The sequence below is a fragment of the Aricia agestis genome, chromosome 2, assembly GCF_905147365.1.
Source record: "Aricia agestis chromosome 2, ilAriAges1.1, whole genome shotgun sequence".
Taxonomy (NCBI): Eukaryota; Metazoa; Arthropoda; class Insecta; order Lepidoptera; family Lycaenidae; genus Aricia; species Aricia agestis.
The window spans coordinates 14,276,032-14,288,064 of record NC_056407.1 but is presented as its reverse complement, the minus strand read 5'-3'; the positions used below and the strand labels follow the sequence as shown (position 1 = coordinate 14,288,064).

Below are 12,033 nucleotides of genomic sequence, written 5' to 3'. Positions count from 1 at the left end.
AAACTCTTCATTATATTGAAGTTTTAATGTCTATGAGTGCGACAGATATTGTAATTTTACTCAAACTAACCTTTTTGTGAATCTCTCTAAACACATAAGGGCCTATCTGCTCCACCTGCAGCTTGTCGGCTTTCTTCGCCAGAATGTCGTCCATATTGGTGATGTTGAAGAGGAAACATTCGAGGTATATCGGTATGGGGATATCGCGCCAGATCTCGAACGACATCGATCCATTGCGCAATATCATCATCTGAAATAAAATGAGTCAATAAGATTAAAACTGAAAATAAAACATGTTGAAATTATTCAATGTTTTATTCAAAAAGTCAATGTTATAGTCTGTTGGCTGGGTAGATAGTAGACTGTAGACATAGCCCGACCAAAAAACGTTAGACTCGACCGCCATTTTCTCCCTATGAATAGGTTTCATTGATGGTCCAAAAGTATTCGTATAATAACAAATAAAAAGTAATCTTTTCAAAACCATTATAAAAGTTAAATTGTACTGGAGATTTGAGGATTAACGAAAATATATGATTATACTTTTTTGTTGCATAGTTAGTCAAAAAAAAAGATGTAACAATAAGTATAACGGTAAAAAATTAATAAATAATTACGGTCAAAGATTCATTATATTAGTTAACCAATTGTTAAATAATAGACAATAGATATGTCAATGTTTATTATCTAAGAAATAAAGCGGAACAAACTATTTGATATCCGATAAACAAATGACAAAGGCACTGTCAAAAAATGATAAAGAGAAAAATAAAAATAAAGCCGATAATAATGTTTTGTTATCAGGGAACGGGGGTCGGTCCTTACTATCCAACCCAACCCAAAGCACAAAACTAAAAACATTGGAATTCTGTGTTTCTTTATTATTTCTATTATAGAGTACCTAGGACTAAAATATATATGGGGATTTCTAATAAGGACTTGACAACTAGTTTTTGAAATAAAATTAAAACCATTTGAGATATTTTAAAAGTTTTAGTATCGAATTGAAGCACAATAAAAGCTGAAAGTAACTCGACTTCGCTCATAATATTATGGCCACCGCAGACACGTTTGCAGCGGCGATTCGTTGAACCCAATTTTCTATGACTTTGCCACACATTTCGACTATTTTGCGTTAAATTTTGGCTCTGAGCTCTTCCAACGGCGTCGGCTCATCCGACGACTTGACGCTGGACCCAAAGGAAAAAATCTAGAGGCGTTAAATCGCACGAACGAGGCGGTCAATCGACTGGTTCATGTTTAGGGTTCCATAGTCCATACCCACAGTGTAAAAACGGAACCCTATTAACGAAGAGATATAATTTATTTACTTAATTTTATGATTACCCATAATTTAGAACAGTAAACCGTTTTGATGAACGTCTGAAACCGGTAGGTCAAATTGTCATTGAAACAATAATTTGAACTTCTGGTCGATAACACTAAATAATGTCACTATGATAACAGTAATATGCTTTTGCTGAAGTCTGGCTATAAGAGGACAATGGAAACATGGTATTCTCATAAAATTTCAAACGTAAAGTTTCAAGATTTAAGTTCTGTTCCTTATATATTATATACTTGTAATTAAAAAGATGGTAGTGTGCACATTGTAGTGTGTGTAATAAATAAATAAATAAAAATTGATTTATTTCTGAATAGATTTGTAACAAATGCTTTCGGAACTTTGGAACTTCAAACTACTGCGTACTAAAATGGTCACATTTAGCAATTCCTCTCAATCAATTTAATTTAATTTTGCAAATGAATTGTTAAAACTGTCAAACTGACAAATGTCAAATCAGTACAAAAATACAGAAATGAATTGGAAGCAGAGTTGCATTTTGCGATTTTAGAAAAATGAATCATATTATGATTCATATCATGATTCTTCAAAGCGACCATTTTAGCTCCGCTGGTGCCTACCACCGGTTCGGGAACTATCCCGGCGGGAAGAACCCGGCGTAAGAAACTCGCATCCGCATGGGGTCCCATTTTTTACCAAAAAAGTGAGATTTTTTTTTATCTTTTTAAAATAAAATTTACAATTGTAACTTAAAATTAAGTATACAATGTCAACAAGCAACATCCATACATAATTGTAAGTCATAATATAATAACGTAGAAGTAGCCTTGCAAGCAGCCATCCTAATTCCTATTCCCAAGATGTGCCATCGTTTATGAAATCATTGACCTTATGTGGCTTTGGCACACAAACGTTCTTTGATTAATTTTTTAAATTTATTAATGATTTATTTATTTAAAAAAATAGTGAAAAAAGCATAATTTTAAAATAATATTGGCTCGATGCACTTCTTCTTCATAATGTAAACTGTCTCTGTGCGAAATTTCATGATCTAACGTTTTCGCACTTTTCCTTAAAAAGGGGTCCAAAGTTTTTCGCTCGCGTATTATTAATATAATGTTAACATTGGCATAGTAACGTTGAGTAAACTTTATTTTTAAATAGAATCTAGTGATTCACAATTTCATATGAAGACATCGTCTGTTGTCTGACCGGACAAGTCATAATAAATTATTATTATCGCATGCCATCACAGATATGGATCGAATCGAATGCAATCCCAAAAACTGGTACAAAATGTTATCATAATCATGATAAATGGCTTCATAAAAAGAAAACTAAATTTTTTATTCCTAAATGAAACAAAAGTCAAAGGTGGTTATTTTTTCCGTATCCAAAGCAAAAACGGGACCCTATTACTGAGACTTCGATGTCTGTTCGTCTGTCTATCCGTCTGTCTGTCCGTCTGTCTGTCCGTCTGCTGTCCGTCTGTCTGTATGTCTGTCTCCAGGCTGTATCTCAATAACCGCTTTAGCTAGGCTTCTGAAATTTTCACAGATTGTGTATTTCTCTTGCCGCTAAAAAAACAAATACTAAAAATAAAATAAAATTAATATTTAAGGGAGGCTCCCATACAAATAACGTTATTTTTTGGTCTTTTTGTTCGATATTAACATCTAGGCACTTGAAATGTTTACTTATAAAATTTAAGTAAATTAAATATGTATTTAATGTAATAATAAAATTAAAATAAAATAAAACAAAGGGTTCCGCACCGGAACCCTTTGTGCGCGAGTCCGACTCGCACTTGGCCATTTTTTTTAAATTAAGTACCTAAGGTGTAACAAAAATAAGTGATAATACTTTAGGGTGTGTACGCGTACCTTGTAGAGAGTTCACCGTGAAAGTAGCAGCGCTGAAAGACCAAAAAATTTTTTCACTTTTGTATGGGGAAACTCGTGACGCTCGGCCCCTTGCCCATACAAAAGTGAAAAAACTTTTTCGTCTTTCAGAGCTGCTACTTTCACAGTGAACTCTCTACAAGGAACACAAGGTACACCCTAAAGTATTATCACTTATTTTTGTTACACCCTGTAGAAAACATTAGCATGTGTATCGCTTTCTATTATTATTATTTGTAACAGTTTGTTTAGATTTCGTTTCAGCCAGACGTTTCTGATGAGTGATGTCCCGCAATATTTTGGCATTCATAAATTACAAAATATTATATTTGTTTCCAGGCAAACCACAGGCAATATTATTAATCGGCCAAGTGCGACTCGGACTCGCGCACTAAGGGTTCCGTACCGATGCAGAGCAAAAATAGGCTAAAAATTGTGTTTTTTGTATGGGAGATCCCCTTAAATTTTTATTTTATTTTAATATTATTATTAAATATTAAATAACATATATAACAAAAGAATGTGTGAAAAATTCAAGTGCCTACCTCTTGCCATTACTGATATAGAGCGAAAAGGACGAAAAAATCACGTTTGTTGTATCGGAGCCCCCCTTAAATATTAATTTTATTTTGTTTTCAGTATTTGTTGTTATAGCGGCAACAGATATACACAATATGTGAAGATTTCAGAAGTCTAGCTATAGCGGTTCTTGAGATACCGCCTGGAAACAGACAGACGGACAGACAACGAAGTCTTAACTTTGGGTACGGAACCCTAAAAAGCACTTACATCTTTGATTTTTGAATAGAAGAAAGCCGGCCATATGGACGCCAGAACCACTCCGATGGAGAAGACCGCGACGCCGAAGCCGATCAACCACTCACTCCGCCTGCTCGCGACCATCCTGGTGCACTGTTAACACATAAATAAAGCTTACTCCGAGTTGTGATAAAATAGGTATCAGATAAAACTGAATGTGCCCCAAGCCATGAGCTGAGCGGTGGAGCCGTATTTTTTGTGTTTTAACAGATATTTACGTTGATAAGTATAGAATGTAATATCTTAATTAGATTTTATATCAACGTATTGTTTTAAATATTCAAACAGCATACATAAATCATAATAGGATAATCAGAATTAAAGATTTAAAAACTATCTTTTGTTATTAACTTATGAGTAGATGAGGTAAAATCAGAAGCCGCAAAGAACAGTTCAAAACACAATAATTTTCTTATTTAACACAATTATAATTATAATTAAGTGTGAAACATTTATAATTAGTACTAGATGTCCCGCGCGGCTTCGCCCGCGTAAATTAGAAATTTTTACAGAATCCATAGGTACATTTTCCCATAAAAAATATTTCCCCCGTTTTTCCCACATTTTCCTGAGTTTCTTCGGTCGTATTAGTTTTAGCGTGATAATAAATAGCCTATAGTCTTATTCGATAAATTAACTATCTTACATACTCTCAGTTCAAGCAAATATACTCTCAAGCAATATTAAGTATCGATTTTTTTAAATTATCGCTTGACAAACTCGAGTCTCGATCTAAAAGACTATGCAAAGTACCAATAACAGGGTCATTATAGGCTCATAAGTCATAACCATGGGACGATGTATGGTATAAAATGGTAGTGATGATGATGATGATGATGAATGTAATTTGCGTAGTAGCATATGCTTTCCGTTCTTAAAACAACGCCGAATTTCCCAAACTTGTATCTATAAAGAATCAGGAGTTCTCTCAGCACCTTCCGAACCACGGTATACCAGGTATACCTCGCTGCAAAATCATGCTTAGAATACTTCTCACGAAACCGAAGTCACCACATGTTTCCATATAAATTTTGAGAAGTTCCCTCGATTACTTATGCATCCTTCATCAGATCACCACTTTTGTGAATATAATACCAAATTGGGATGATACCACATATACCAAAAGAAAAATTTTGAAAATCGGTTCACAAACGGCGGAGTAAATCGCATTCAATATTATTCTAAATTGAAATAGAATAATATTGAATGCGATGATAGCGCCGTCCGCCGGATCTAATGTAAAACATTCCAAAATCAACAACTCCTTATAAATAAGAAATTAATTGAAAAAACATTTTCCAGTAGACCAAACTGTAAATCTAAACCATTCTCGAATCTCCACGAACACACACAAAAAATTTCATCAAAATTGGTCCAGTCGTTTAGGAGGAGTTCAGTCACATACACACGCACACAAGAAATATATATATTAAGACTAGATGTCCCGCGCGGCTTCGCCCGCGTAAATTAGAAATTTTACAGAATCCGTAGGTACATTTTCCCATAAAAAATATTTCCCCCGTTTTTCCCACATTTTCCTGAGTTTCTTCTGTCGTATTAGTCTTAGAGTAATAATATAATATAACCTTCTCGATAAATGATGAGTCTTACTCGATAAATGATCTATCTAACACTGAGATAAGTTTTTAAATCGAACCTGTAGTTTCTGAGATTGACGCGTTCAAGCAAACATACTCTTCAGGTTTATAATATTAGGTAGATATAGATTTTTTTAAATTATCGCTTGACAAACTCGAGTCTCGATCTAAAAGACTATGAAATGGTATACTTAATATGGTAGTGATGATGATGATGATGATGATGAAGAATGTAATTTGCATAGTAGCATATGCTTTCTGTTCTTAAAACAACGCCGAAACTCCCAAACTTGTATCTATAAAGAATCAGGAATTCTCTCAGCACCTTCCGAACCACGGTATACCAGGTATATCTCGGTGCAAAATCTTACTTGTTGGTAGCATATGCTTAGAATACTTCTCACGAAACCGAAATCACCATATGTTTCCCTATAAGTTTTGAGGAGTTCCCTCGATTACTTATGGATCCTTCATCAGATCACCACTTTTCTGAATATAATACCAAATTGGGATGATACCCTATATACCAAAAGAAAAATTTTGAAAATCGGTTAACAAACGGCGGAGTAATCGTTGAATATAAGAAAACGAACATAACACCTCCCCCATTTTGAAAGTCGGTTAAAATTGTAGCCTATGTGTTATTTATTTAATATTTTAATCAGCACATGAATTGAATAACAAAATTTTTTTCAAATTAATCGTAGCACCATCTGTCAGGACAAACTAAAATTGAAATAGAATAATATTGAATGCGATGATAGCGCCGTCCGCCAGATCTAATGTAAAACATTCCAAAATCAACAACTCCTTATAAATAAGAAATTAATTGAAAAAACATTTTCCAGTAGACCAAACTGTAAATCTAAACCATTCTCGAATCTCCACGAACACACACAAAAAATTTCATCAAAATTGGTCCAGTCGTTTAGGAGGAGTTCAGTCACATACACACGCACACAAGAAATATATATATTAAGATGTACATATTCGTTCTAAGTCCGCTATCTTTCGTAACATAATTATAAAGTGCATATTAGGCTCCTAGATACTAGCAACAGCTGATAAATGTGTTTTCTGATATACTTAATATAAGCGATTATGAAAAAATAATTTTATCTTTTATACCATACCTACCAGTTGGTGCTCGCAACTCAGTTTCGCCAAAATTCGTTATCATGTGAGAACCGTGCATTGTTCGAGATAGGTAAAAAGTGTTATATTGTGTCCTTTTCCAGGACTCAAAAGTATTTTAGAGGACCGGTTGGTCTCTCTAAGAGTTCACTAGAGGTCGGAGGAGTAAAGAGTAAAACTCAATTTACTGTGGTGAACTGAAGTGATTTATTTACAAAAATGCGCTGCTTATATACAAAAAAATGAGTTAATTATTATTATTACAAAATGTACAAAGGTTAAAAGATTGATTGTGATTGGCTATTACAATTAGAAAGAGATGTACAGAAAGGGATAAAAACATTTACAAAAATTAGAAAGGGAAAAAAAATTGAATAAGAAATATTTACAAGGTAATTATGATTGCCGCGCGAGAAACTGGCCGCGCCGCGGCGCGCGGCGCTGGCATCGCCCGAGTATAAATATGGGCTCTCGCGGGCCGCGAATTCAGTCCGCGCGCGCATTCCATACCGACGACGTCTCGCTGCCGGTCGCCGCCGTGCCGGTAATAATTGTAGTGCCGCCATTTTGTGAAGATGGAAGCTCTGCAAACGCCATGAAGACCGTAGCCACGCTGCGAAGATCCCTCGCTCGACGTAACCTCGATGTGAAGACGCGTAGTGTTGTTGCGAAAAATTCTTATTAGAAAAATGCCCTTTTCAGGGCCGGTTCATGTCCGGTATTATTACACGGACAGCTGTTTCTCTTGTCATTGCGAACGTACGTTCTTTGCAGAGCGATTTTCTTCTGTGTTTCATCTTCTATAACGAACGTATACAAAGACGGCGTGCGTTCTTTTCAGAGCGCGTTGTTTTCTTTGTTTCATCGGCGAACGAACGTAGTTACTGCTACAGTGCTCCCCCTCAAGCGAAGCGTACCGGCAGTCTGACGACACGGCCTGTTCTTGTTGTCTTCTGTGCTGGACTTGCTGGTAACTTCTGCTTGATCGGTGTTGCACTTGGTAATGGTTGTGAGGTAACAGGCAAAGGTAATGAGGTAACGGGTAAGGGTAATGAGGTATTTTGAGGTAAACTATTGGTATGTGAAGGTAAGGTAACAGGTAAATTGGTATTAGGTAAGTTGAGAATTACCGGTGACTGTTGTACATTGCTCGTTGACTCGCCGAGGTAATCTTCACTCAGTATGTAGGCGGGCTTCAAACGATCGATGGATACTGTTGCTGTGCGATCGGGTAGTTGTATTACGAAGTATTTTTCTTCTCGTCGGAGAACTTTGTACGGCCCGTCGTACGGTGTTTGAAGTGGTTTCCTTACGGCGTCGTTACGTAAAAATACGTATTCGCACGTAAGTAGATCACGATGTATGAAGATGTTGCGTTGATTACCGTGGCGCTGTACATTGTTTTTCGGCTTGAGAGAGTTGATGTTTTTTCGTAGTTGCTCGATGTAGGTATGATTTAGGCTCGATGATGATGTTGTTTCGAAGAAGTCGGCCGGTAAACGTAGGTTACGGCCGTAGGTTAATTCGGCGGCGCTGACTCCGGTGTCCTCTCGTATGGCGGCGCGTAGTCCGAGTAAAACTGTAGGTAGCTCGTCGATCCACGATGTATTACTGTTGATGAGTCTTGTTTTCAGTGAATTCTTGAGACTTCGATGCCAGCGTTCGATCATTCCGTTAGATTGCGGGTGGTACGGTGTTGTACGGGTTTTTCCTATTCCCATACATCGAGTTAAGTTGACGAACAGCTGACTCTCGAACTGGCGTCCTTGATCGGTTGTTATTGTAGTCGGACACCCGAATCTCGCTATCCATTGCTCGTAGAATACTCTTGCGACGGTTTCGGCGGTGATGTCGGTGAGTGGTACAGCTTCAGGCCATTTTGTCGAGCGATCGATCATAGTAAGTAGGTATCTATGACCACTCGCTGTTGTAGGCAGCGGACCGATGATGTCGGTGTGTGTATGTTGAAAGCGGTCGACTTGTGGGAATGTCGACACGGCGCTCGATGTATGTCGTTGTATTTTGCTTCGCTGACATTGTATGCAGGTTTTCGTCCACTCGCTAATGTCGGAGTTCATTGACGGCCAGAAGAATTTTTGCGCGATGAGTTTTCTTGATGCTTTTGTTCCAGGATGACTTATGTTATGAATGGAATCAAACACGGCGCGTCGAAAGTCTTGCGGAATGTACGGCCGAACGTATTTTGTTGAAGTTTCGCATACAATCTTGATATCGGAGTTAGGTAGCGTAGTTGTTTTGAAACTTAAATTTTCTTGACTGTAGAGTGTAGGTAGCGTGCTATCTCGCTCTTGCGCGCGAGATAACTCTTCATAATTTACAGCTGACGGCGTGTTGATTGTTTCGATGCGGCTGAATGTATCGGCGACTATGTTGTCTTTTCCGCTGATATGACGAATGTCGTTTGTCGAGTTCTTCTCGGAGTTTCCGATGTTGATGTTTTCTTCTGTAGGGCGAATGTCAATGGCTTGTGGTCGGTGAATATTATGAGTTCTCGGCCTTCGAATATTTTTCTGAAGTATTTTACTGACATGTAGATAGCTTGAAGTTCGCGATCGTAGGTGCTGTACTTCGTTTGCGCTGTAGTAAATTTTTTTGAGAAGTAGCCGAGTGGTTGCCATTTGTTATTGTTGAATTGTTGTATTACAGCTCCCGCTGCGGTGTCCGAGGCGTCGGAGAAAATAGCGATCGGTGCTTTGTGATTCGGGTGGGCGAGCAAAACAGCGTTTTTGATGCTATTTTTGCATGCCGTGAATGCTTCTTTTGATGTTTCGTTCCACTCGATCGGTGTCTTGTCTCGCTTTTTCGCATTATGTAGGTATGCGTGTAGCGGGGCTTGAATTGTAGCGGCGTTCGGAATGCTGTCTCGGTAGAAGTTTAGCATGCCGAGAAAACGTCGTAATTCTTCTATGTTCTTCGGTAGCGGAAAATCTTCGATGGCTTGTAGTTTATCTTGTGGCGGCTTGATTCCGTCGCTGTTTACGGTGAAGCCGAGGAATTTTACTTCTTGTTTTCCGAGTACACATTTGGCTGGGTTTATCGTGATTCCGTTTTCTTCTAGACGTTGAAGAACACACCGCAGGTGTTGGCGATGTTCTTCTTCGTTGCTGGATGCGATCAACAAGTCGTCGATGAACGAGAAGACGAAGTCGTAGCCTTGCAGTATTTCGTGTATAAAACGTTGAAATGTCTGGCCTGCGTTCCTAAGGCCGGGACACATTCTCGGAAATTCGAATAAACCGAATGGTGTGATGATTGCTGTCTTCTCTATATCCTCTTCATGGACTGGTAATTGCTGGTAGGCCCGGTTTAAGTCGATCGTCGAGAAAATAGTTTTTCCGGCGAGTTGAAAGGTGAAGTCTCGTAGTCGGGGAATAGGGTAGCGGTCGGGCTTTGTTACTGCGTTTAGTCGTCGGTAGTCGCCGCATACCCTTATATCGCCGTTCTTCTTCGGTACGACGTGAAGCGGAGAAGACCAAGCGCTCTTGCTGGGACGACAGAGACCTTGTTGCATCATATTCTCGAATTCTTTTTTCACTTGGTTGTAGCGATGCGGTTGTAGTGGTCGGGCGCGACAATGTAGCGGTGGCCCAGACGTTTCGATGAAATGTTCGACGCTATGTTTCGGCGTGATATTCATCGCTGTCAATCTCGTGATGCCGGGGAAGTCTTCTAGTATGTCGTGGTACGCCTGCGTGCTGTCGACACTACGGACAGTAGGTACGTCCGTGTAGCGTCCGGGAGCGTTAATATGTAGACTGGTTCTCCCGTCGACGAGTCTTCTATTTTTCAGGTCGACTATGAGTTCATGGTGTTGCAGGAAGTCGGCACCGAGGATTGGTTTCGAGACTGCGGCGACGATGAACTTCCATTTGTATGGTCGGCGAAGTCCGATGTTAAGTTCTAATGTTTTCTCGCCGTATGTCGGTATGACGGTGTTGTTGGCGGCGTAGAGTTGAAAAGGTAGCGGCTGGAGATGGAGGCCTCTGCAAACGCCATGAAGACCGTAGCCACGCTGCGAAGATCCCTCGCTCGACGTAACCTCGATGTGAAGACGCGTAGTGTTGTTGCGAAAAATTCTTATTAGAAAAATGCCCTTTTCAGGGCCGGTTCATGTCCGGTATTATTACACGGACAGCTGTTTCTCTTGTCATTGCGAACGTACGTTCTTTGCAGAGCGATTTTCTTCTGTGTTTCATCTTCTATAACGAACGTATACAAAGACGGCGTGCGTTCTTTTCAGAGCGCGTTGTTTTCTTTGTTTCATCGGCGAACGAACGTAGTTACTGCTACAGTATCTTCATACAAAATTTCTGTAAAATCGGCTTAGCGGTTTGAGCGTGAAGAGGTAACAGACAGACAGACGGACAGAGTGACAGACATACAGGCAGACATACACACTTTCACATTTATAATAAGTATTAGTTTGTTTTATCAATTTGTTTGATCTAAGAAGTGCTGTCATTTTAATTGTACTCTGCTTGGGGGGAGACTGTCAAATACCTAATATTGTTGCGTTGCTGTTTTGCGGATTACTTCCTACCCGCGCATTCTGTACGATGCTTACGGCTTACCTGAAACAAACGTTGTTCAATTATTTTTATTTTTAACTAGCTGTTGCCCGCGACTTCGTCCGCGTGGACTTCAGTTTATAAAGCGCGATGTCAACAAAATTGGTGTCAAATTTAAAAACTTTTTAAAACCCTGGTAAGTGGTACCCCTCTTAGGGCCGCGCTACACCGGAATGGCAGGGCTGAAAGTGCTCGCCTCGCCGCTGCCATTCCGGTGTAGCGCGGCCCTTAATTAATCAAAATACCCAAAAACAGCTGTGCAGTGTGCACATAATCTATACTAATATTATATATGCGAAAGTATCTCTGTCTGTCTGTCTGTCTGTCAGTCTCGCTTTCACGCCAAACGCCAAAACTACCGAACCGATTGTAATGAAATTTTGTATACAGATAGTCTTTAGACTATCTGTATACAAAATTTCATTACAATAGGCAATAGGCTTCATGACAAAAGGCTTTAGCCTGAGAAAGGACATAGGCTACTTTTTTACTGGAAAAAGGGGTGAAAATGCGTAAATTTGTTCAAATTAAGTTAGTTCCAAAAATTCACAATAGATGGCGCCTTATACCAAGTGATAATATTATTAAACATATTTAATATTCTAACGTATTAAAAACTATAAACAAAAACATACTAACTAATAAGTATGATTAGTTCTATGTTACAATAAAGTAAAAAATAAAAC

General features: G+C 38.7%; 1 protein-coding gene across 3 annotated transcripts in view; it reads right to left on the bottom strand.

The window, feature by feature from the left end:
• LOC121736934 (protein croquemort-like) overlaps positions 1 to 12,033 on the bottom strand; it is an 87,240-nt gene that overhangs the window by 38,249 nt on the left and 36,958 nt on the right. For 2 of the 3 annotated variants that reach the window (XM_042128416.1, XM_042128424.1), the window contains exons 2-3: positions 3,997 to 4,119; positions 71 to 250 (exon numbers count right to left, since the gene is read on the bottom strand). In XM_042128416.1, coding sequence (XP_041984350.1) covers positions 71 to 250; positions 3,997 to 4,110 — 294 coding nt within the window. In that variant the 5' untranslated portion in view covers positions 4,111 to 4,119. Of the gene's footprint in view, positions 1 to 70; positions 251 to 3,996; positions 4,120 to 11,279; positions 11,351 to 12,033 lie in introns of all 3 variants that reach the window. The other variant, XM_042128408.1, reaches the window with a different exon arrangement.